The following is a 27,508-nucleotide window of genomic DNA, read 5'->3' on the forward strand; positions in this document are numbered from 1 at the left end:
CCCGATCCCGATCACTCTCTCCGAATGCTTCAATCAGATGAGCTGATCTTCTTTATGAAGAACGATGATATTTCAAAAGAATAATTAATGAAGAAATGATTATGTTCACATCGTTGAGTAATGACATAACTTGTTGAGCAGTTTTTTAAAGAATGGTGATATTTTGAAAGAATAATAAATTCACTAGAGCTTGATATTTAAGTCAATGTACAAAAAAACTACTTAACTACTAATACTGAATTATCATTGAAATCCTAGATTTTGGCATAACTTTAAATTACAAACAATAAGGTGTATTTAATTTAAAAATAAGACTATATAAAATGTCCAATTATTTATTCAACAACAGTTAATAATTCGGATTATTCAAAAGAATTCGTTATCTTATCAACTTTGCAAAACTTAGTAAACAATAATCCATTTTACCAAATGATTCCGTTCAACTAAACATCATTCGACCAAAATAAATTTTCCAAAGCCATTCGACCAAATGTCCATTCGACCAAATGTCCTTTCGACCAAATGTGCTTTCGACCAAATGTCATTCGACCAAACGTCATTCGACCAAATGTCATTCGACGAAATGTCCTAAAGCCGGTGAATATAAAAACTCGTATATATCCGATCATTACAAATTTCTCCAATAATTTTGTCAAATCCCAGTCATCAAATTCGTATGGAGCCAAACATTTTAACGTGTATTGTTATACTGTCATATTCTTGGGGATGTCCCAAACGATTCTATTCAGATCCATCGCTTCTATTTTTACGCCAATTTCTATGAATCATAAACCGACAAAAAAAGTTGTTGCGATGGGAATTCCCGAAATTAATGAATACCCCTCTTAACCATTCGTTCGCTGTGCAAACAATCCAAGCTGAAAATTGCAGGATGTTGTGATAAATCGCGCAATTGCCTATTTCAGAAAAATGAACCACTGGTGCTCTGCGAATCTGACAGCGACGCACTAATCGTTCATCATTGCATATCCACGCACCAACGGGGCAAATAACGTTTATCTCTGACGTTGGATTCGGATGAGCGCGACGACGTAGTTCTCGGCGTGGGAACCAATCCATCCTATATATACGATTGAATCTGTGTAAAAGCTTTGCGTGCCGCGAACGTTTCCACCTGTGGGGCTCTGATTAATAACAAATTAATGACCATTAACCGGCGGACGAGATTTCCATTGTGTTTGAGTACCGTAATCCGGGGTAATTAAATCTTCGGTAAGGTTATCGCTATTCATGCGAATCACTGTTTCGAAAAGTTGAAAAAATTCGCATGAACACAACTAATTATTTTTAGGCAGGTCAGGACGATCAATGATACCCCATTTTACGGTACTCACATGCCCTGAGAAAAGAGCATCAAATGGATCGCGAGGGTGACGATACAGGCATTAGTTTTTACGATCGAACCATATTGTATGATAATTGGCAACGCATTAACTGCTAGTGATGCGCTTCTCTGAACTGCACCGCATGAGTCCTGATGAGTATCGATTCGAGAACAGGAAACGATATGCCGTTCAAGCGAGTTGGAAAATTTCCATTCTAGTTAACTTTGACGCATGGCATCGCGCGCATCGTTTATTTGCTGTTTTAGATCTGTGATGATGTGTGCTACGCACCACGTCAATCGTCACCAGCAAGCTTGACGAATTGAACCGGTCCACTTTTGGCCAGAAATAAAAGTTTGGCGACAAAATTCCAAGCACTTGCATTATGAACAAAAGTCAACCTTAAAGTAAAACAATCCCAAACATATGTAAGAAAGTGTTTGTTGATTTTGAAAAAATAAAGTTCAGCTTCTTGAAGTAGAACAAAATTCTATTATTATTCGAATAATACCGTCACTATAAAATCACACATTGCCTCAATAATAAGAGTAATATTTTCTTGAATTTTGATCTCTGGCCCTCTGTGGTCATTTAGCTGCGCTTTCCTAATTATCGAAAACGAGACAATGACTCAGGTGTACTTGGTCGCATTATGAGCACGTGCCCCAAAGGAATCCAATTCAGAGCCGCTACATAATGCGTCACGTAGGTACAAACAAAGTGAATTCCAGCGACAAGGCCCCTGAGATGCTCAGCGTGACATCCATAGTGGGTCGCTTGATTGGGAGACCCTTTTTAGGGTGTGAACTTTGTGAACAGCTCGTTGGCTTCCTGCAATGCAACTGGTATCGTAAAGTCAGTAACACTACACTATTTGATAAATGTGCGTCCACCTACCGTTTTGACAATGTAATTAATTAGCGATAATTACAGAGTTCCCTCTGCGAAGTCGCGGGTGATAGCCAGTCGCGGTCAACGCGTGTTGATTTATGGAGCAAAAAAACGGAGCACAAAGTGAATGTGAAGGAGTGATTTGTCCGCAAATAGGCAAGCGACGAACCTCGTCATCCACACACTGGTTGTAGGGTTTTGCTGATTTAGATAGGTACCTCTGTTGAGATTTCCATTCTGCTGAAGGGATGTTTCATTTTTCGTTCTGTGTTGCAAGATTCATTGCACTTCGTGGCAGCTCATGCGTTCAACAAAAGAAGCAATAAGTTGACAGAAGCGAACAGGTTCGACTTCCTCATCGTGAGAACCAGTCCTGCTGGGTTCACTCAATTTAACTACCTCACATTTCCCTTCGCCTGCTTACTTGCTTGCTTGCTCGCTTGTTTGTTCGATGCTAGCCGATATATACGTAGCAGTTGGGCTACTTACGGCAAGTAAATCGGTGGGTATATCGAGATCGAACAACGCTGATAAGCTACAGTTCAAGCTCACATCACCGTGCTAAGTCGCCTATTGAACGTGAGTGGAACTGTTTTGTCGAAGCTTTCATGAGATTAGCTTCTGCGTGACCTTTTCCCAACTGAGAGCATCCGCCCGAAAGTGCGACGGAAGCGTGAAAGTTTTATGAATCATACCTATGAGAAGTTTGAGACCATTACTACTGATACTGATTACAGGTTATTTTATGTTGGGACCCAGTACTCGAACGAATTCGATAAAGATCGTCTTCCGTAATCGTAGCGATTTTTTGGGTTCCAAGAACCATCTTCAAATTCTATAACAGTGCTACTATCGCATTACTCTAAGACAGGATTTCATCCGGCCCAGACTCTTCTCATATCTGGCTCACAGACTACTTATTGAGAGTTAGTACATACCCAAGATCATTTCAAACTTTCGATTGAATTTGCTTTATTTCATGAATCATTAAAAATTATCCAATTTCAAATTTTGACAATAGTGGATAATTTAGCAGCACTCTTCTTTGAAGTTAATTGCCGTTAAAACTATGACTTTCTTCAATATTTGATAGGAAAAACTAAACTTCAATCAAGCTAAAATAAAGTATGATGGGAAAAGGTTTAATTGGTTAAACAGAATATCACCACAAAGGCTTGATTCTTACCAAATTCTATATATGAATTGTACAAAAACTCAGGCAAAATTCTCACAAAATCACAAAAGTTCTCAGAATTGGGCTGCTTAGCGATGGAAAAGTTACAGGTTTTCGTAGCTTGATCGATAGAGCACATTTTTCTAAGTATAACACAATTTTATTGCGCTCAATATTTCAATTTATGATGTAGAATCAGAATATATAAAAAAAACGAATACCCATAAACAAGCCAATTCTTATAATTATTTTTTTGCAATATACTGGGCAGTTTTTCCATATTATCCAGAATGGACTTCTCTACACTATTCATATAAAATTCTTTAACAATACTTCACAGATTCCCGAACAGGAATTGACTAAAATGTGACGCAGGATTCTAACATAATTCTAGGTAGAATTCTCAAATAATGGCAGATGAGTTTGTGGCAAAATTCTAAGCATGATTCTTATAACATCTTTGACATCTTTCTAATACAAAACTGGAGCAGGATTTTCAACAATTCATTAATTGAATTCAGACATAATTTTGAACAAAATTCCTACACAATATTATTACAAAATACTGAGTGGAATTATACTTAATTAAAAAACCCACTAATATTTCTGAGACATGGTCCGCGATTCAAAAAGGTTAGGTAGGCCTGCTCAAAGAGCTTCAAAATTTTTATTTCTTCTAAATAATAATCAATTTATTAGGAAAGTAAGGATCATTCACTTCTAGAATAAAATGAAAAAAAAAAACATAGACCCAAATCATAAATTGTTCCGTTTGCCCAATTCTATTTCGACTTATTTTTGTCTCTGTTTAAAAAAAGGAAAAATAAAAGCTATCAGCATATGATGTCGAATGTTTGTTTTAAATTGATACCGAGCCGGCCAAATGATCGATATTTCAAAAACACAGTTGGAACTGATATTTGACTGATTAGTTATGCCTGGTCAAGTATTTGCACAATTGGCAAAATGTGTACTGATAGCTCATGTATTTGAGAATTACCCAGGTAATAGGTTTATTGGGCCAAAATGTTGATTTACGGCTGATAAAATGCCAAAAAGCTGGGTATTCAAAATGCGCTTAGAATTAGCTCGGGAAACTTTGATTTGCAAAGATTGTTTCCATTGAAGAGAGAGAGAAAGATAAAGATGTACTTAGATGCTCTGAGTAATTGACGGTCGTCAATGGATAACTAGAAAAAAAACATTTTTGATTGATAAAATATCGATTTGCTTCGTAGCCTTAAGCACTTTAATGACAACGATGAGCGTGTTTCCTCTTTCTTGTGTCTCCTTCGGGAAGTACCTACATGGGATTTAAATGATTTTTTTAATTATCTTTTGTTTCAATCAGCTCACAATTCCTCAACTTGTTGCCCCAATCCACAATTGCTTGGAATTTTATATGGAACATTCAGACTTTTTAATTTAAAAACCATTTTTTTTTTTTTCAAAATAGGCTTAAATGACCTCTGGGAGTATAGTGTTTTCGACTGAAAATGTAAATCACGGAGTAGGTGCTACGAAATATACGATCATTTATGCTAATGGCCCTGCTGATCAATCAATTGCAAAAAGTTATCTTCCAGTGATGCCAATCAGGTTTAACAATACTCCTCAACATCACCAGTTTGGATACATGCTCTAGAGCAGCATGCTGTCATTGCCTCTTTGTGGGATAACGAAAAAATACTAAGCAGAGAGACAACGGAAAATGAGCGTGATGCGGAACAAAACACAATAAAGAAAAATTCCATCAAAACAGAGTGCCATCACAACTCCGCGAGGCCTGTTTTGTTCGGGCGGGTCATTCAAATGTTCTTTTGATGTGTGAGTAAAGGTGAACCTAACAGTTAGAGAAAGTATTCCACAAACAATCCTCGTATTTCGAATTTCACTCAAATCGTTTGAGGATTTCTGTTGTGAATTTCAGAATTCAATTTTACTCCTTAGAAAAAAATCAGAACGTCACCATATTTTTGCATCACAGAGGAGTTTCTGACAAGCCTGATGCCAATGTATTTGTGCATCATGCAAACAATCGGTTTTCAACCTCCAAAAATTCTTGCCAAAAGTAAATTATAAAGAAACCAAGACATTAATAATGTATTCACTGTATTATGGTTGGCGTATAAAAAAATAAATTTAATGAAATTTTGTTGAATTTGTTTCTATAACGCAAAACAAAATAGAACTTTATTTTCAAGATTTTTCTTATTATTCATCCGTTTTTATAAGTTTGGAATCACTCTTTCTCGCGAATCAGTGATCCAAGCCTAATCTTTTCTCCTTGGATTACTTTGTTCATTATGTCAAAATATTATTCCCATAAAGATGATTCTCAATGAATACTATAATACTATAAACCTTTTTATGATTGAATTCCATTTATTATTGAGAAGCATGATTTGTGATCAATATTTTTATTTTTACTAAGAAGTCTTAATCAAATTTTGAAGAAAAACAAAAACAATTAGTCCACAATACCCGAATGGATATCTACGTTTAGTGCCAATCAAATTTCCTTACAGTTGAAAAACATATCTGTTAAAAATTTATTCAAATTAAACGTTACTTCAGTGTTTGATAAACACAAAATACAAAATTTAAAAGTGATATTACTAAATATAAATAAATATTGATGTGTTCAGAAATACTTTAATCATTGTGTGGTGTTTATTTCGTTTCAACTATTATAGTTTTTAAGTAAACATAGATACTTTCACTGATGTCGAACTCATCCCCAATTTACTCCACATATGTTTGATATGAGAGTGCAATTAACTGACAAACATCAGACGATTTGACTCCGATTTGACGACAAAAACTCCCCTCGCCGGTCCAGAGAAAATTCGATGTGAATGTTGCTCATCACATTTTCAATTCCTATTTCTCAGTATTCAAATCAATCAATGTGATTTCTTGCTCGTTGAGCGACGACTAACTATAATGGGACAGTTATGCTTTTATGGGCAGTATAACTACACGTTAATAATCGATTTTACTCTGAAAACTGGCAAAAATGAGGAGAACATGATAAATTTAAATACTTGGCCCATATTCGACTATCATCTAGGCATTGGACTTTTTTATGGGCCAACTTGTTAGCATGCATTGGTCCAAGGCAAGACCCTTCTGGTCTGGCCCAAGGCCAATGACAGTTTTCTGATTTTAGGCTCTCATGATGGAGAGAGAGATCCGAATATTTAAGCAGGGGAGCAATGAATGATTTGGAAAAAAAGTGGTTAATGGTCGTTTTGAAAATCGGGTTTATAATGGTGATTTTTATGATTATGTTGACAATATTTGCATTGTTTATGGGTTTGATGCTATTGAATGGTATCAAAACCCGAATTATTTACAATTTCATCATTGGCCCTTTAGAATTGTAACACGAGAAATCAATGGAATCTCGATTACTCTTTCAAATCGACGTAAGTAACTTTCATACGGTTTGGAGAAAATTAATAAAGAAGAATCACAACCTGTCTACAAAAACTGTATTAGAATGAATCAACTTTTAAACATTTTTTCGCCGTATACATTGCTTAAATTTTGCATACAATCAGCTCGCGTTAAAAAAAAACTAGGTAGTTTCTATTATTTCCCACAAAAAATGATAAACCGCTTCATTCAGTTACTTGCGACATTTTTGTACAAGTTTAAAATCGACTCAAGTAGTGTTTTATTTTCTCGAAAAGAATTCTCGAAAACTCACAAATCCGTTGACTCGTTCGGATGCCATTTCGTGACATACAAACACCATTCAATTTTTATTTATATAGGTAACAATATTGGAAAACATGGTTTGTTTGGTTAAAAGTTTTCTTTGAATTTCCTCCAAAAAATCATTGATCCTGTCCAATTTTTTATTGAGATATGTCCCTAAAGTATAAATAGAAATTGCTCTGTTAATTCCTTTAAATAGTATGCAAAAAATATACTGGTTCTTACAATACATTCAAATTACTTCAGAAATGTTTCCACAATACATTAAAAATTGCGCCAGAAAATCTTCTGAGGTTATTTTTCTGGAAACCATGCTTCAAATCTTCGTAATATATAAGAATTATTCACGAAAAGTATTTAAGAGATTTCTCTTGTATTCGAATCTTCAAAAGACATTTGTTGAAAACCGCCAGGAATACTTTTGCTACCGAAATAAGCATAGCGGTAGAGGAAAATGTGGAGAAAAATTTAGCGAATCTTCACCAAAACATTTCTTTAATTTTTTCATTCATTAGAGGTTTTGATTATCCCAATATCATTCACCTCTTCACCTCTAAGGAAAATATTATAAATAATCACTTAGGTTTCGTTGAGCTCATCCTGAGTTCCATACAAAAAAAAATATTTTGCTCCAAAAATAAACACTTTTCATTTGAAGAAAAAAGATAAATTCTAGAAGTTTTGAAAAATGCCGGATTCTTATACGTATGGTTCCTAATTTCTGTAATTCCATAAGGAATTTCTCAACAAATTTTCAACCGAAACTTCGGAGTTCATGCAAAACATTTTCTAAAATGTTAGATAAAAATACCTTCAGTAAAATTCCATCCCTTTAAACGCCAATGATTGTGAATTACAGAAGACTAAGAAAAGATAATAAGATTGAAAAAGCAATGAAAGAAACTTTGTAAAATACGACATCAAAGGGGAAACAATAATTAAATTCTATAAAGAAATTCATGAAGGAATTGCTTGGGAAATTTTTGAGTATTTTCGTGAAAGGGATTTTGAAAGAAAATTGAATATATTTCACTAAATACTTTCTAAGTAGGAATGGTATTTTTTTAAATTCTTTCGAGAAGGATCTTTGAAGAAATTTAAAAAGATTTTTGAAGATATGCGGGGAGCAACATTGTTGATTTTGAAAGAAATCAAAAGAAACACTTGGAGATTTTTTCTGTAAAAAGGCAGATAGATCTGCAGAGAACTTCTCTATGAAATCGTTAAGAATATTTCTCCAATTTAATCCTGTAGAATTGCGTATGGATATTTTGTTGAATATAATAAGGCATCTTTTGGGTAACACCTGCAAAAATCATGTAATGTTAATGTTTGCATGAAGCCCTGGATATATTTTTCAAGCCGTTAATACAATGGAATCTGAAGAGAAACTTTAGCATAAACGGAAAAAATAGACAAACTAGGTGAACTGGTTGAAGAAATTGAGGAAAGAATCCTTGCTTGGTTATATTGAAGACAATTTTGGTGAGACACCTAGAATTCTTTATACTTCATCTTGGAGAAATTCTCAGTTATTCCAGAAAATCCTGATCCTGATCCTGAAGATCATACCCTATATCCCAGTGGTGATAGTTTTCTTGGTCCATCAATTTGCTTAAGAACAACAAGATACATACTCGGTTATCAATGGATTTTATGGCGAGATCACAAGTAATGCGAGATATCATACTTTCCGAAATTGAATTCCAATTAATCTAGCTCATAAATTTGCGCAATCGGTGAGAATTAATACACGTTAAGCAACGCTGTAACACATGCTTTGTATACATCGGTAAACATGATTGATTACATTGAAAAGCAAGCAGCATCTACTAACAACCATGCGTTCCCACAGCGCACTCGTAGCTTCAATTCCCTTCCAGTCCTTATCGCACCATCGTAAGCTTATAATCCACCCCATCCTCCCTCACCCTTTATTGCTTGGTCCGTGCCTTCTTACCGTGTGCAGCTTCCCATCGTCGTAATCATCCTTTATGGTCGGCAACAGGTTATCACTTTCCTGGCCAATGCCGGAATTATCGCTCACGCCACCACCACCACCAATACCAATCGGCGGCGTCGGAGGGCGACTCTTGCTGAGTAGGGCTCTCCTGAACGGCAGCCATCTACCCCACCGGTGGTAGTAAAGGGCACGTCCCCATCGACGAGTTGCCAGATAGAATGCAGCCGAAGCAACCACCACGATAAGGTACCACATGGCGTAGTCGACGGTTTGTCTGAGTGCGTGCCGAAAGGTCGGAAGGTCGTTCGTTGGACTGGCAGACGCCGGTACTCGATCGATTCCTCTGCCCCCGAACCGACCTTATGTTGGTCTGTTTATGTTTTGATGCTCCGATGCGGACAGAAAGTGGGGCAATGCGAGGAGGGGCTTTCAGTGAACGCACCAACACACTCGCAACGAGAATCTCCCGACCAGGGATGCCATGTCAATTTTTCAAAAATCTGGAAGATTTTAAAAATTTGTCTAGAAAAGTCTGGATCGCTTATATCGTATATGGAGAACCTTACAAATTATTTACAAAACCTTACAAATTCATTTCAAATTTTATCTGGATCTTCCAGATTTTTGTAAAATGGGACCTCAAAAATCTGGAATATTCCAGACAAATCTGGAAGGTTGGCAACGCTGCTCCCGACGCTAGTGGGCGTAAAGTGATGGGGAGCTCACAACCACACTCTCTGGGCGGGTGACATTTCCATTCTATTTTGACGATGGTTTGGACCTAACGTCGCAGCACTGCATCTGGGTGGTAGGTATCGAGCTCCGATTTCATGGAGGCAGGTCCCGTGACACACGTTTTTTCATCAGCCTTTCACGAAGCTCGTGCGTTTCACCGAAAGGTCATACAACTAACTTCGCCTCAATTTCGGCGTTGAAATCGTAGCAGAACTTTTTCACTGGTCGAAATCGAGCAGAATTGTGCTCGAACGTATCGGATGAAATAGTGGCACCATATCCGTACACAATACAACACAGATAGTCACACAATCAGCCTAGATAAGATAGTATGAAAACTAGTTCTGTTTGAACGTCGACAGGCACGGATAACGAAAATTGCCGGATTTAGTCGCGGAAAACTGGCTACGTGGTAGGTGTTTTGACGGAGTGCAAAATCGAGCTTGTTTTTCTTCATCAGATCAACCCGCGAGGCGACTCCCGACAATCACCACCGTCGTCGACGATGCAATACCGGACTGACTGCTTGATTTTGTCCGATACAGTAGAGTCAACGGAATACGTCGATGTGTGTTTGCAGTCATGCATGCAGACTACTACGAACCAGGCGAAAGGTGTGAAGTTGGGGCAATATTGGTGGTCAGCTGAAACGTGCGAATACTGTGGGATAGAACCGGTGTGGTAGAGGTGCACCAATATGCGAAAATGGGAAAATGGGAAGCATCTGTGATGGTGAGAGAACAAGAGTTGCCAGAAATCTTTCGAACATTTCAGTGGCATGTGTAGTATTTGGTCAGAGCATATGAAATGCACCTGCTAGTGTTGTTAAATGCCATTAATATCACGTGACTATGACAATTTAATATTGATTATATCTCTCTTGCTTGTAAAAATGTCATAGAAAAATGTCTTTTCCGGTGACAAAATCGGAATTACCGTTTCGATTCATAGACTCTACTGAATCCAATAAAATTAAAAATCCGCCGGTCTAGATTTTCTTTGTATCTGACACGAGATACACATGCAAAAATGGTCAATTGGCACATAAAATTCTCAGTTAACGACTGTTGAAGTGCCCAGGAGAACACTTAGTTGAGGAACAGACTTTGTCGCAGTTGGGATGACACACCCGAAAGAAAAATCGTACAAAAGCCCCGTGAAATCCAATCCCGACTCATTTTTATTGCGTTTTACAAGCTAACGTGAAACGTTTTAAAAAAAATCAAAGATTATTTTTAAAATTCTAGGGAGACTTCTCATCGAAATTCTCAAAAATGGTCATGATCAAGCTCAAGTAATACTTAAAAATTGGTAAACATAGTATTATTTATGAGACTTCTGCATGTATTTCACCTTCTACAACATGTTTAAGATATAGTTTAGAAGAGGACTGAATGATTTGAAGATGTTGACCATAAATTGCTAGAACGATTTAAGTGAAATGAATAGTCTTGAAGAAATTATTCAAGACAATGCTAATACCGTCGATGGGGGTGACAATGGGTCTAGGGGGTGAGATTGGGTCAAAACGGAAAATTATGATTTATGTAATATATCAGCGAATAACGCTGATATCGCTAGAAGTAATTATTCATATGTTGGGGAACATATTATTACACATAATTCATAACAATATACATTTTTAGAATTAGTAATTTTTGTTTACTATATCAATAAACTTGTATGTTGAAACTAGATAAAACTTACAGCATTAAATTTCTCCTGTGCAAAGTATAACGCATATACTTTAACCTCTATCGTTGTATTAGTAGAAGGTTGAAAGACTTTTCATTACACTTCACAAGTATTTTCCAGAATCTAATTGATTTTTCCAGAAAAAAAATTATTTTTTTCGGTACGGTGTCTAAAATATTGAAAATGGGGGGGAGATTGGGTCAAGCAAGAACGATAGTTAATTAAATTGCAAGACCTAAATACAGCATCTCTGAAACATCAAACAAGTCTACTTGAGGATTCCGTGCATCGAATAACAATGCAACGAATTTTGACAACTTCTCAAACCAGCAACTGTGTTTCGTGCGCAGCAACATCGTAAAATTTTATCAATTGTTTTTTTTTAATAAATTTAATTATTTATTAGTGTTTTCATATTACAGAAACATCTCACGAAAGTACGAATGAGTTGGATCGCTGAAATACCGGTACTATGAAGTCAAAAGCTGCCTGAAATATATTGATCGAGGAATGTCGCACCGAAATATAACTATTTGCAATGGTTCAAAATAATCACTGTTTCAGTACACCTCTGGGAAAACTGAATAGGCTTTATGGCAATGAGGATGAGACTTTGAAGATAATTTGAGGGAAACAAACATGAAAATTTATGTAAACTTAGCGTAAATGTTGGGTCTCATATATTTTCTCATAGCTCTTCAAATTTTTGGTATAACCGTTCTTTTAAGTGGGTTTATCATACTTGTGAAATATCTTAGATATCTTTTCGTCTTGTTTGTATCGTATTTCATCAATATTTTTCAGCTGTGAATGGTTTTGCAATCATATTCTCAAAAATAAGTTATTTTAATAATAGTGACCCAATGTCACCCCCTCTATGGGGTGAGATTGGGTCATTTTTAATTCTCTTGTAGTGCCGCTGTGAATAAATATTTTTCAATAATTTTGTGAACAGTTATTAATGTACCATCAAAGTACATACACACCAAATTTGAAGTTTATTGGAGCTAAATTGCGATAGTTATTCAATAAACAAATCGTACATATGCCTTTTTGACCCATTGTCACCCCCAACGACGGTACATTTGTTTTTGTACGTTGGGTTCATCTATTTAATGCTAATTGTTAGTCATATTTTGGTGACAACTATTGAGCGTGCTAATTGTACGGGAAAACTACAAAATAATTTTAATGAACCAAGAATTTGTCAAATACATTCGCCTTAAATCATACAAATATTTGAAGAATAGTAGCGTAAAGAATTTCAGGGTGTCTACTTATTTACAGAAATGAAAATTCCCTGATATTTCCAAGTTAAAAAATGTGGGGTGGGTAATGTCTTTTACATTACCGCGGGGTTGACGTAGAACTACGATGATTAATAATTTGATTTGTCATGTGTATGAATTTGTAAGTGTACTAGTTTTGTGTTGTTATTGATCGGATGAAGTTTTCAGAAGTTAACTCTTTTTGGACTCATTTTGGTAGTTAGATGTTTGATAGCTCGGGTGCTTCGATCGTGAGAATCGATAGTATCGGTCCAGTGCTTTGGTCTGTAGTAATATCCATTGCATGAGCATTTAGGCTCTGTACATTGATACTCATCACTATGCAGGCTTGGCCGCTATGATCCAGTATTTCACGCAGTTCGTTTCAAAGCGTCACTAATCGATGATTGCCTAAGCGCTGCAGCTCATTCCTCAAGTCAACCCTCTTGGGAGAATTGCTGCCTTTGGCATGATGGAACTTAAAAATATTTTAAGAGTTTGTCAAAAATAGTCCTTGCAGTGAAGTAACCCGCGACAAACAAACATATACCAATTGCTGATCCTGGCTTTTGTCATAGTCGTACACGACCTCGGGGAAAGTTCCACCTTGCGACTTATGAACAGTAAAAGCACAAGCACTAACCATCGGGAACTGAATGCGTTTGCAGTTGATAATGCCGCACAGTTTGAAAGTAAAATAAAAATTCTCTATACAGGAGTGAAATTGGAATTTCAAAACCAAGAGCCTTACGTTGGCATGAAATATTTTGAACTCTTATAACTGTTTTCTGGTTTAACGAAATTCCTTGAATGGCACCTTTATTGAAAGACAAGACATCAAAGGGTCATGTCGTTTACTTACTGAATCCCACATACCTGTCCAAATAGTTTAATAACTGTTTTAAAATAGAACGTTGATTTCAAGCAAATTTATATATAGGGGTGCTAGAGAAAATTTGACGTCATTTGCTTTCCATTCTCCGCTTGGATCGCATCTCAGCAGGCGACAGATCGGCTTGCTCTGACCGGGCGTGCTTCTCAGGCACAGACATCGATAGCGAAGGACCTCCCCGTTTGTCTTGCTTCGCTCAAATCAAACAGTCGAGCGAGCGAGAGAAGATGCCGTCCGAAGCCAAAGTCATCACCGCTGCCGCCGCCAAGAAGAAGAAGAAGAGGAAGCAGTCCACAGGAAAATTTGTGGTCGAACTGTGAACACGGTCGGGCAAGTCATTCTCGCTTTGTGTTTCACCGCTTGTTTGCGTTCACCCAGCCATCGTCATCGCCGCCATCATCAGATTTCGACTTAAGCCCGGTGATCCACTACCTGTTACTGTTGTGCGCCATCCACGCCACGAAACTTTCGATTCGTCGTATAAGCAAATATGCTCAAATTTATACATTTGAGTTGAGGATTCCCCGTTTGACCATGTCAATCAACTGATAACATCCCGCAGTGTTATTTATCTGTAAGAGCATCACAGCTAACAAAGCCATCGGCCCTTTTCAGGGCCATCAAATTAGTGGAAAAGAGTTAAAAGAGAAATATTTACGACTTTATATATGACTTCTTATATTCCTAAATCAATTTCACAGCTACATACAAAATTTCATTTGTCATGAATAATTTATGACTCAACCATTTGAGATTGTACTCGCGGACGCTGCTGCAGTGCCGTCGGGGTGAGTGCTCAACATTCCACAACGATTGTAAAATAGAGTGCCATTTCCAACAGCGTCTTTGATGTTCCATATTTTATGGGAACACTTTGATTAGCAAAATTATCACATGTAACAAAATTGCGACATATTAAGAATGCTTTTGAAAAGACATTCTCATTGAACAATTGTAATAATTTTGGCACCCATGGATCAGAAATTTACCGTCATAATAAAGAAAACTATTGATTATCAATAGCTCGTATTGAATATTTAGTTAATGTCAACCTTTCCAGCAATTCATGTTCGACCAATTTCTCACGCATTAGTATTCTCCGCAATTTTCAAGTAATTCCCAGCCCAACACATTATTGGCACATACCCATTTCCCAGATTGGTCGATCAGAAAGCGAAGAGCACAAAAGGGAGGAGCATCATCTGCTATTCTGAAGTTATAAAACATGCTTCCTTTTGTCGGATCCAGTTTCATTCCAATTCACCCATTGTAATGAGCAACTATTGATCTGAAATTTTTCTACATGTTAGTCTATTGCAAATGTCATAGTATATGAATCAGAACACATTGAACATTGCTCAGAAATATTTAAAATTTGAAGGAAACCAAAACTTGCGTGATTTTAATTAATTGTAAGCTATTAAAATAATGTTGATATTTTTACTGTTCATACGAACGCGCATGTGAATTTTCCAAGGTATGTAAATACCTAACCAAGACATCAACTTCATGTATCTTATCCTAGATTGGTCAATCAGAAGAAAGCGAAGAATACGAAAGGGAGGAGCATCGTCTGCAATTCAAATTATGTAAAACATACTATCTTCGACAGATTCGGTTCATTTAAGGGACGAATGACCTTCGGATTAAAATCCCTCTGTAACAACAACAGGATTCGGTTCATTTCATTTGCACTTTCGAGCTAGTAAGAACTTCTCGTGATAAACACAGTATGGCTAGTTTATATTTCTTAATGTGCTTATCACATACTTGCTATAATCTCTTAATTCATCTCGTAGCATCATACAATATCTGATTTATCACGAATAATCGACAATACGACAATTTGAGGATGGTCCGAGAACGCTGCTGCAGTCCCGTCGGGATGCAATAACAGCATAATGCTCATCTTATACGTCCCTTGCCAAGACATCAATTTCATATAGCCTATTTCTCAGATTAACGCAATAGACAACATGTAGAAAAATCAATTCAGATCAATAGTTGCTCATTACAATTGATCAAGATACAGTTTATTGAATAGTATTTAAAATTTGTCGCAATTTTAATACATTTTCCAATTTCCGTACTCGAGATTTTTGGAAGCGGGGGCCATGACTGGTCCTGGCTGGAAATATTCGTGGGGAGAAACTCGACCCTTTGCTGCAGGAATTTCATTAACAACTCTTTGGTAAAGCAGAAATTTTCCGAGGAAAATTCTGCTAAAAGTGAACTTTTCCAAAACAACTCTTGATTGGAATATTTTTCAACAACTCTTTGTTAAGTAAAATCATCCTAAATAACTCTGCTCCATCGCCAAACCAAACCATTTCATTGAAATCTTCAAGTACAAGAATATGAATGGTAAGGATAGGCAGATGGTGTATATTTCGCTGGCGTTACTTTCCAACAGGTCGCCGGTTGGCGCTGACTACTAATCCGTCCACTGAATGATTTTCAGTTGTTGCTTTCGCTTCGTTGCTCTCTGGTTCCGTTCGTTACTCGCACACTGCTGTGGCTTTCACGCGCTCTTCTTTGCTGCTCCGCTGCTTGATCCGTTCGTTATGCCGTTCGATTTGTGAATGAGCTGGGAGCAGAACAACCATTGGTTTTATTTGCTCGAGCTCCGTTCACCGATGGCGAGTGGTGGGGTTCTCACTTGGTTGTTTCGTCACTCCGTTCGCTACTCGCACGCGATTGGTTATTGCTTTCGCGCTATTTTCGTTGATGATTCTTCGCTGAGAAAAAAAAAACTGCAACTCTTTTGATTTTTCATGCAAAATCAACTTTGATAAACCATATCTCAGTTATTTATGAACCGATTTGAATGAAATTTTCACAGAATATCAGACATAACTTTAATTTTAACATATATTTTTGAGTGATTTTTCCAATCACACGTTGAAAAGCAGTAACGGTTTGACTAAAGTGAATTTTTTGACGAATTTTTATAATTGACATAACTAAACAGCAAAGTTGTAGATTTTGACGAGATGAATAAGTTTGCTGAAGACAGTTTTTGTGTAAGGCTATCAGAATTTAAGATAAAAAGTTTTGAATTTTTCGTCGAAAATTACAGTTTAGTCAAACCGTTATTACTTAAAAACTTGTGATTGGAAAAATTATTCAAAAATATATGTTTAAACTCAAGTTACATCTGATGTTCTGTGAATGTTTCATTCGACAATATTTCCATAAATAACTGAGATCTAACTTACCAAAGTTGGTCATTTTGTATGGAAAATCGAAAAAGTTGCAAATGCATATGAATAAGTTGGGGCTTTCCTTAGCCGAGTGGTTTGGTTAGAGTCCGCGGCTACAAAGCAAAGCCATGCTGAAGGTGTCTGGGTTCGATTCCCGGTCGGTTCAGGATCTTTTCGTAATGGAAATTTTCTTGACTTCCCTGGGCATAGAGTATAATCGTACCTGCCACACGATATACGATTTCAAAAATGGAAACTTTTGCAAAGAAAGCTCAAGTTCGGAGGAGCTCTTACCAGCTCGAAAGTGGAAATGGAATGAAACTGAATCCAACGAAGGCAGCATGTTTTATAACCTTGGAATAGCAGATGATGCTCCTCCCTTTTGTGCTCTTCGCTTTCTGATCGACCAATCTGGGAAATGGGTATGTGCCAATAATGTGTTGGGCTTGGAATTACTTGAAAATTGCGGAGAATACTAATACGTGAGAAATTGGTCGAACATTAATCGTTGGAATGATTGGCATTCCCTAAATATTCAATACGAGCTATTGATAATTAATAGTTTTCTTTATTATGACGGTAAATTTCTGATCCATGGGTGCCAGCCAAAATTATTACAATTGTTCAATGAGAATGTCTTTTCAAAAGCATTCTTAATATGTCGCAATTTTTTTACATGTGATAATTTTGCTAATCAAAGTTTTTCCATAAAATATGGAACATAAAAGGCGCTGCTGGAAAAGCCACTCTATTTTACAATCGTTGAGCACTCACCCCGACGGCACTGCAGCAGCGTCCGCGAGTACAATCTCAAATGGTTGAGTCATAAATTATTCATGACAAATGAAATTTTGTGTGAAGCCGTGTGAAATTGATTTAGGAATATTAGAAGTTATAAATAAAGTTGGAAATATTTCTCTTTTAACTCTTTTCCACAAATTTGATGGCTCTGAAAAGAACCGATGGCTTTGTAAGCTTCGATGTTGTTACGGATAAATAACACTGTTCGGACCAGCAAAACTCAGGGGGCTTCTGGTATTTGCCCCTAACGGGATTGCTTCTTGACCACCAATAATGATTTCATCACGAGTCGAAATTTTGAAGCGCGGGTCAACAGCTCCTCGGCCGATGAAATTTGCGGCGGCGACGACGATGGCTGGGTGAACGCAAACAAGCGGTGAACCATAAAGCGAGAATGACTCGCCCGACCGTGTTCACAGTTCGACCGCAAATTCACCTGTGGACTGCTTCCTCTTCTTATTCTAGGCGACGGCAGCGGTGATGGCTTTAGCTTCGGACGGCATCTTCTCTCGCTCGCTCGACAGTTTGATTTGAGCGAAGCAAGACAAACGGGGGCGTCCTTCGCTATCGATGTCTGTGCCTGAGAAGCACGCCCGGTCAGAGCAAGCCGATCTGTCGCCTGCTGAGATGCGAGCCAATCGGAGAGTGAAAAGCAAATGACGTCAAATTTTCTCTAGCCACCCCTATTTATAGATTTGCTTGAAATCAACGTTCCATTTTAAAACAATTATTAAACTATTTGGACAGGTATGTGGGATTCAGTAAGTAAACGACATGAAGCTTTGATGTCTTATCTTTCGATTGAGGTGCTAATCAAGAAATTTCGTTAAGCCAGCGAAAAGTTATAAACGTTTAAAATATTTCATGCCAGCGTAACGCTCTCGGTTTTGAAATTCCAATTTCACTCCTGTATAGAGAAGAAAGACGTACTTCTACGTCAAAAAAATAATTCCAGGTTCATTAAATTTTCCAAAATACTATTGACGGTTTTTTTTTTATTTCAGATGACTAAAAAATTATTATCAAAGATTTTGGCTTCGAAACACTTAAACAAAAAATCTAACGATACATTTCAAAACATATTTCACTGCAATAAAATAAAAGTCAGATGTGAAGTGAATAGTCTAATCGGATTTTAGAAAATAATATATCCTTTCCCTTAAAATGGAATTCAGATTTATGGACATCAGCATCGCACTCAGGAAATTTGGAGCGTATGTTCATAGTTGATAACTTGAGGTAATCAGGGCTGGTAGTGACTGACGGTCTTGGAAAATAACTTTAGAGACCTCTTAACTGAAAGCATAAGCAAACAAAAAGAAACCTAACAGGAACTACGACATAAGAGTTTGATTCCTCATTTGGCTTGATTAGTTATATTTCACGAGCTATTCTTCCATGGTTTTCTTTTAAGATACCTTCATGAACTCAGTCTGGATTTTTTTCTAGGAATCACGATCCCTCCAAAGCCTATTTCATTCTTCAACAAAAATCCAAGTTCTTAGAAAGTGTATCGATTGATTTGTCTAGGATTTTCTCGAACATTCCGTTTAGAGCATCTTTGAAAATTCGAAATTCTTTCTGGAATTCCTTTATTTCCTATTTTTGCCAAGGAAGTCTTACAAGAACGTTCCATTCATTCATTAAGGGAAGTTTCCAGGGGAATGCCAGGGAAATTTTTCAATTTTTTGGGAGAACATTTTGAAAAAATCGCGGGATTATGCTAAGGAAAATTCTAGAGTAATTGCTGAAGAAACTTGTGTAAATTCTAACTATGCCTTGATGAATTCCTACGATGATTTCTTAAGGGGGCAGGATCCATCATTAATTTCGGAACTTTCAAAAGCAGTTTTTTCCTTCAAAATCAAGAAAAATTTACAGGAAAATGTGTTCACGGTATTCTATTCTCCAATCGAAACACTGTGAACACATTTTCATCGAATAGTTCTTAGTTTTGAATAGAAAAACTGCTTTTGAAGTTTCGATGATGACGATGATTACGATTACGGAGATTTTTTCGATTTTTTCCTTACTTTGGAATAAACATTTATGTAAAAACTCCTATAGGAACTGTGGGAAATGTCCTAGAAGTAACAACTGAAGAAATCGGTGAAAGAACCCGTGAAAAATCTGCAGGAAATCCAGGAGAAAATCCTAAAAGAATTTGAGAAGGAATATCTGGAGAAATCACTAGAACTCTAGAAGCATTCCTAGGGATGTGAGATAAATATCATTAAGAACTTTTAGAATAGTGATGTAATAGTCTCTGGAAGTTTGTCTGAGCCTCTAGAATTTTGCACCAGGATAGGATTCACTGCAAGCAGATTAAGGCAAGACTCTAAAAAGAAATGTACTATACTTCGAACCTGTTGAAATTTTTGCTCTTTTCTACAAAGTTTATTATTTTTGTAGAATATGCGAAAACATTTTTGTAAAAAAAAAATGGAATGTTCTCAACCATGTTTCATAAGCACATGAACCACAACTAAATGGGAACTGTACTTACATTTGCCAACTTGGAAATCTACAGTTCTACTTCATTGTTTAAAAATGTTTTACGTTGAATAAATAAAAATGACTACACAATAAAAGGACAGAATATCGTTTTAATAAAGGCGCAGCCGAAAAATGTCTGTGTTACAAAAAGGACATATTCGACCATATATTACTAATTTGAAATAGTTTCCCTGATTGTGATCAAAATTCCCTGAGAATTGCAGGTTTTTTTCCAGGCTGAATAAAATTTCCTGATAATTCCAGGTTTTTTCATGAAGAAAACGCCCTGAGGATGTTTATTTTCATGAAAAGTTTTTAGAGACCAAAGGAGGATTTCTCAGTAAAGTTAGCCAAAATAACCTCTAGAAGCTTCGTTTAAAAATGGCAGTATAGAAATAAAAAGCATATTTATGACTTATGAATAAACGCTTTCTTGAAATTGTACGAAGAGTTTTGCATGTGTTTTCAAAGAATGGTATGAACAAACAAAAACATGTTCGTAAATTCAAACGGTTATAAATCAGTCAATACCCTATTTCATCGCTTTTCATTCATATTATAATTTCAATGGTTTACAGTTCTCTGATAATGCTAGCAAGGATTCTGTAATAATTCACTCAGTACTGAATGAACATTTTTGGTCTAGATTCTATGGAAATTTGGGCCGAGGTTCCGTGAGAACACCATAACACCTGCACAAAAGTCAGTCTCGAACTCGTCACAGATTTTCTATGGAAATTATGTCGCAAGATATGTGAGAAGCTTACCAAGAAGCCTACCAGTACAGTATTTTAACTACCAGTCAGTAAAATTTACACAGACGTTTTGTGATCGTTATCAAAGCAATATGTATAGCTTTGATGAAGTATTTTTTTACAACATGCATCGTGCTTAAGCTGATAATTATTATTAAGAAGAACTAGTTTCGAAATTCTTAAATGAAATTTAATTCACAAGTCTAGCAATTTCTCTCAGGAATGTTCAATTATCTAATCCATCAACATCTTCTAGGGAGCTTCCAACATATTTTGTTAAATGTGTCAAATGAAGAGCTTTTGGTTTATGTGAGAAAATTATTAGTTGAGTTTTAAAGCGTTAAGTGGAATCTTCCATTTTTGCACGAGAGGCCTGCATCATCCGCAAACAAAGATTTTTGACATCCTTGAGGTAACTCAGGTAAGCAAAAAAATATTATATAATATTGACTACAAAATTCCTTGAGGAATTCCAGCTCTTACAGGAAGTTTTTCAGACTTGAAGTTATGATAATTAACCTGAAGTGTACGATTTGACAGATAACTTTGGATTATTCTAACAATGTATGTTTGAACATTAGAGGTTTTAAATTTTACAATCAAACGTACATGCCAAACACTGTGGAATTCTTTTTCTATGTCTAGGAGGGCAAGACCAGTTGAATAGCCTTCAGATTTGTTGGAACGGATCAAATTTGTTACACGCAAAAGTTGATGAGTGGTCGAATGTCCATGTTGGAATCCGAACTGTTCATTGAAAAAGAAACCATCATTCTTTTCAAAAAGGATTCTGATAGAGGAAATCAAGCTGATTAGACGAAAGCTGGAACCTTCTGCAGGGTTTTGTCTGGTTTGAAAATTGGTATAACCTTGGCATTTTTCCTTTTGTCAGGAAAATAAGCCAACTCAAAAAATTTGTTAAACATATCAACCAATGATAAGCTACTCTATGGAATTTTCTTGATGAGGATGATTTGACCTAGGAATTTTCGAAAACGTTCTCTTGATTGAGAATGCTTTGAGGTTCTGAGTAACTTGATTTTCAATTGGACTAGTAAATCCTAAATTAAAATTGTGCGCGCTTTCTAAGTACATGGCAAGTTTTTGAGCTTTGTCGCAACTAGTTTGTAATAATTTGTTTTTCTTTTTAATGCCGGAATCGGCTTCTGAGGTTTTGTTCTAAATTTTAGATAATTCACAAAATGGCTTAAAGCCAGGGTCCAATTGAGAAACTTTATTTTTGAAATTTTTGTTTGGGTAAAACGTTTTTTAATTTCTTTATGCAGATCTTGTCATGTTAGTGTCATAGCAGGATTGTGAGTGCGTTGAAATTGCCTTCTCTTCACGTTTTTAAGACGGATCAAAATCATCGTCTATAATCACGGATTCAAATTTTACCTCATATTTTGGTATTGGGATGCCCTTTGATTCAACAATGGAATTTGTTAAAGTTTCAGAGTATTGTCAATATCAAGTTTTGTTTGCAAAGAAATGTTAAGGGGCCGTCCACAAATGACGTAGCATATTTTCACTGATTTTTTACACCCCCCTCCCCCCTCGTAGCATTTCATCACAAATGGTGATACCCCCCTTGGAAAATACGTAGCATATCAAACACCCCCCCCCTTCATTTTTTTAATTTGTTTCCTCAGCGATTTGGCTAAAACGAAACATTAAAATCCAGAAATTCAAATTTTGATATGAATTACTGATTGAAACGTCAGGGCAATCGGACAAATTATAGTTTGATATATCGTTGCGCTCAAAAATCATTTGGAAAACAGATTAAACTAACTTATTTCCTGTTTAAGTTACATAATTTTGGTTCGCAGTTCAAATTTAATTTGGTTAAATCAAGGTTAAATTTTATTTGTAGTACTTTTAATATTGTTCAAACCTAAAACAAGTTCGGATTGATAAATTTAACAGCAATGAATAATGGTTCAAAATATTTTAAAATATATTAAACAGAAATTTTGTTATATTAGAGGTTTTTTTTTTATTTTTTGTGGTTGAGAAACAGATTTCAGTGAATATGATCAACAAATTATCTTAATTTGTTTAAGATTTCCGTAATTTTTCGCTAAATTCTAATCCATTCAGCAAACTAGATAGAAAAAAAATAACAACTGTAATATTTGACATTAGCGATTTTTATACTTTCAACTTTATTAGTATTTCAACTAAACTTCATCATCGTCACCTATACTGAAATATTTATAGACAAATTGAAGACAAATAAATTAAAGTACACTATCTTTATTGGAAGAATTTGTAAAGAATTACCGGAATAAATTTGCAATTAACAACTTAAAAGAAAAGAAAATGCACGAAAATCCTGAAAATAATGGTAAAAGAGAATTCTAGTAGTCCTGGGAAGATTATCCAGATTATTATTATCTAGGCTGTTCCATCAAGATCATTGATATATCAAAACGAATTGTTGAGTTGACTGAGGGGAGATCTCCTGTAACACTTAAATATCTTGTTTTACTATAATAACGTTAAAATTTACCTAAATGAGCATATAACATTATTTTGAGAAAATAAACATCTAAAAAATTTGAATTGAAGTAAAACAGTTTATTCTATGTCTTGTTATTAAATGTAAACATAATATTTTCCAAGTCAATAAGGTACTTAAGTTTTTAAACTTTTTAGTTGTTCATTTATAAATGAAATAGTTTTGACACATATACAATATAAAATCTTTTTAAAGTCTGTTCGACTGCCAGGAATATTAAAAATTTCGAAGAAATTTTTGAATTTTGCAATATCGATATTTTAAATATTTGAATTTTTAACTTAAGTTTTGATTACAAACTGTTTGTCAAACTTTTCTACTCTTTTTAACGAAATTATTCAAAATGCTACGTCCACAAGTTGGGACCCCTCCCTCCCCCTCGTCACACATCGTCACAAATTCGAGAAGCCCCCCCTCCCCCCTAAAATGCTACGTCATTTATGGACGACCCCTAACATCAAGATTACTATCGATGTATGTTTCATATGTATTCCAGTTGGCTCAAACATAATCGGATGTGGACCTTATAGGATTGAGACTCGCTTCATGAAATATTTGAAATGTAACGTGGACATGATCAGAATCAAAATTAGCGTGAGTAACCAGTTGGTTACAAAGCTGACTAGAGTTGATTAAGACCAAATCAATCGTAGAAGGGTTTCCAATTCAAGATTATCATCATTCACCGCTATTTCTCATGTCTAATTCACTCTTCTTTCAATTTCTCCGTTGAACAAAAACAGTGACGGATTGCCACGGTGCTTCAATTACCGTTATTATCAAATAAAATATACCATCCAAACGGCAGTCGGCAGTTGATTCCTGACATTGTTCTGCACCTCTGAGCCGAATTTGAAAAAAAAAAATCCCTAGGCAGAATTTTGAGTTACGCCCTTTTGAAGTTTATATGACAGTAATCACATGATGTATACCACTTTAACTTGTTAAAACAAACAGAATAAGATTTTGTAGTTTTTTTTTTTTTTCATCTGGTTTAAGATATTGAAAAAATCTTTTTTCTAAAATGTTTCTAGTCCTACATTTGAAAAGGGCCAATGCTATGTTTAGTTATTACTAATCAGCCAATACTCGAAGCATGATATCTACCAATCTTATGCCTGATAGTGATTATAGGAAATTGTCCAAAGCAATCAAATATGTTTAAACAATTCTTGGGCAAGATATCTAGATACGCCCTTTTGAAGTGTAAGGAAAGAATATTGCATGGTGAATTTCGTTCCATTTATAATCAACGGTTGGGAGCATACACAATCATTCCACCTTTGCGATTGTTCTTATTTCATTCAATTCATCTAGTTGCATAATGTTTACACATACACATATATTCTAGACTGACATTAGAAAAGGGCCAAAGTATAATTGAAATATAAACAAATTAATATAGCTGAACAAACTATATCAAAGTTGATGAAACACTCGAACTTCACATATATATACAGATATGTATTATATGTCTGTATTCTATTCAATTCTTTTATATTCTAGTGTGTTCTATTGTGTGCAATTCTACTCTATTTAAATTTATTTCATTCTGATCTACCCTACTTGATCTTATACATTTTTTTTACAAATAGACACTGTATTAATCAACAACTGCGCCCAAAAGATTTGAACGGTACACCTTCGATGTTTGTTAGGTTTTATAGCGCTCCCAGATCTGTGAAAAATAGCTATGCATAGATTCTGACTCCTCATCCGTGCTTCTTATATGCTCTAAGAAAATAAAGCTTCAAATGGTTATTTCATTGTAAGTTGAAATAAGGGTTTTAACTTATATATGTTAATTTTGTATGTATTTTAAGGAATAATTGAAGCATTTTGTATTAAATGTTTTTCATTCGAGCTGGATCCCAGTTTTAAAGGTAATATGAACAAGTTTGTCGAGAGCTGCGAGGAGCTGAGTCTGCCGAAATCTTCGGAATATCAAATAACCATGTTTGATGTATACTTCTGCAATGCGACTGGTCGAGGGCTAGGCTGACATAATGAGGAGGTGTAGGAGTCTGTGCGAAGCGCTTTTTCACAGACCTGTCAGCGCTTTCACCTTTCAGTCGTCGCGCGGTTTGCTACATTCAGAACCACCACGCTGATGCTGTGTACGATAAGCGAGGTTTTTTCACCACTGTTGTACAAAATACAACAACGCGACGACTGAAGTGTTAAAGTCGTACAAACTTCGAAAGTGTACCGTTCAAATGATTTGCACGCAGTTGTTGATTACAACAGTGGCTATTTGTAAAAATATGTATAAGAACAAGTAGGGTGGATCAGAATAAAATAAATTTAAGTAGAGTAGAATTGAATTGAACAGAACAGACTAGAATAGAAAATAATTAAACAGAATTGAATAGAATACAGATATACAATACACATACAGCTATGTGAAGTTCGAGTGTTACGATCACCTTTGATATGGTCATTGTTTAGCTATATTGATTTGTATGTATTTCAATTATACTTTGGCCCTTTTCTAATGTCAGTCTAGAAAATATGTGTACGTGTAAATTTTCTGCCACTTGCTAAATTTAATGAAATAAGAACAACCGCAAAGGTGTAATGATTATGTATGCACCTAACCGTTGGTTATAGATGGAACGAAATTCACCGTACAATAAACCTTCCTTACACTTCAAAAGGGCGTATCTAGATATCCTGTCCAAGAATTATTCAAACATATTTGAATGCTTTGGACCATTTCTTAAAATCACTATCAAGAGTTGATTGGTAGATATCATGTTTCGAGTATTGGCTGATTGGTAATAACTAAACATAGCATTGGCCCTTTTCAAATGTCAGTCTAGATAAATTTAAGAAAAAAGTATTTTTCAGTGTCTTAAATCAGATGAAAAAACAAAACTACAAAATTTTATAATAATCTCTTTGTTTAAGCAAGTTAAAGTGGCATACATCATGTGATTTTTGTCATATAAACTTCAAAAGGGCGTAACTCAAAATTCTGCCTAAGGATTTTTTTCAAATTCAGCTCAGAGGTGCAGAACAATGTCAGGAACCAACTGCGGACTGCCGTTTGGATGGTATATTTTATTTGATAATAACGGTAATTGGAGCACCGTGATTGCACTACGCTTTAGCTTTAGTACAAGTCGAACTCTACAAGCATGTGCTAGTAAAATGGATAAATTGATCCAGCTGTTGGAGCGCAATATCGAACCGCACAACGTGAATATTGTTGTCTCGTTCTTTAATCAACTCTCCAAACTATTCAAGACCTCACGAACACCAACCCGATTGATTATCACAGATAAACAGAGCGAATACTAAACGCTTACACTCTCTCTCTCTCCAGTGAATAAAATCAACTCAACCCGGTCCAAAGTTGCATGGATCAAACGCAACTGCCCCGATCGACCTCCCGCCGTTCGCAACCTTGCCGTTAAGGCGGATATTGTTCCAACTTATGCAAGTGGCAGCCCCATTTGCATTCTGGGCACAAGTTGCAACAACTTTGACAGGATCCTTGACGGGTTGCATCATACGCCGCCAACAGCGTCGTGGTCGTCGATCCTCCAATTTCCAGACGATCACCACAGCCTTTAACGGCCAAAGTGCCGGTAAAGTGGTGAGCAGTCATATGGTAATTCTAATTGCCCATCTGCTGCTGCTGCTGCTGATGCTCCTGGGGGAGGCGCTAATCGTACTAACGAGAGCAAATTAGGGATGGCGTAATATAAGGCCGGTGTAGTCTAATGAGCGATAACGGATGTCAGCGGAAATCGGTGACAGTGAGCTGATGACTCAATTGTCTGCCCCCTGGCGCCTATTAGGTTGAGTTCAGAAACACTATTAAATTTAATGGATCACTTGAATTGTTCTTAATGATTTGATATACAACTTTCTTCGGTTGTTCTTCTAGACGCCGAATGCTAACAAGTGGTTCGTTCGTCATTCTCTTGCTGAAAACTTTCCAACTGAACAAACAGACGTCGTCATACAAATTCCGCATTGTCAGTCAGGCAACTCACATTGTGGTTTACCTACCAGGAGTTACACAGATGGT

General features: G+C 36.1%; 1 protein-coding gene across 24 annotated transcripts in view; it reads right to left on the reverse strand.

The window, feature by feature from the left end:
• The window catches only part of LOC5575778 (TLD domain-containing protein 2), a 635,746-nt gene that overhangs the window by 52,443 nt on the left and 555,795 nt on the right, over window positions 1-27,508 (reverse strand). Inside the window, exon 1 of one of the 24 annotated variants that reach the window (XM_021850065.1) lies at window positions 9,098-9,555. The exons of the other annotated variants lie outside the window; for them this stretch is intronic. Within the exon in view, the coding sequence (XP_021705757.1) occupies window positions 9,098-9,355 (258 nt within the window). The 5' untranslated portion in view covers window positions 9,356-9,555. Of the gene's footprint in view, window positions 1-9,097; window positions 9,556-27,508 lie in introns of those variants that run through there. 24 annotated transcript variants of the gene reach the window in all.

Source organism: Aedes aegypti, chromosome 3 (genome assembly GCF_002204515.2).
Source record: "Aedes aegypti strain LVP_AGWG chromosome 3, AaegL5.0 Primary Assembly, whole genome shotgun sequence".
In the NCBI taxonomy this organism is placed as follows: Eukaryota; Metazoa; Arthropoda; class Insecta; order Diptera; family Culicidae; genus Aedes; species Aedes aegypti.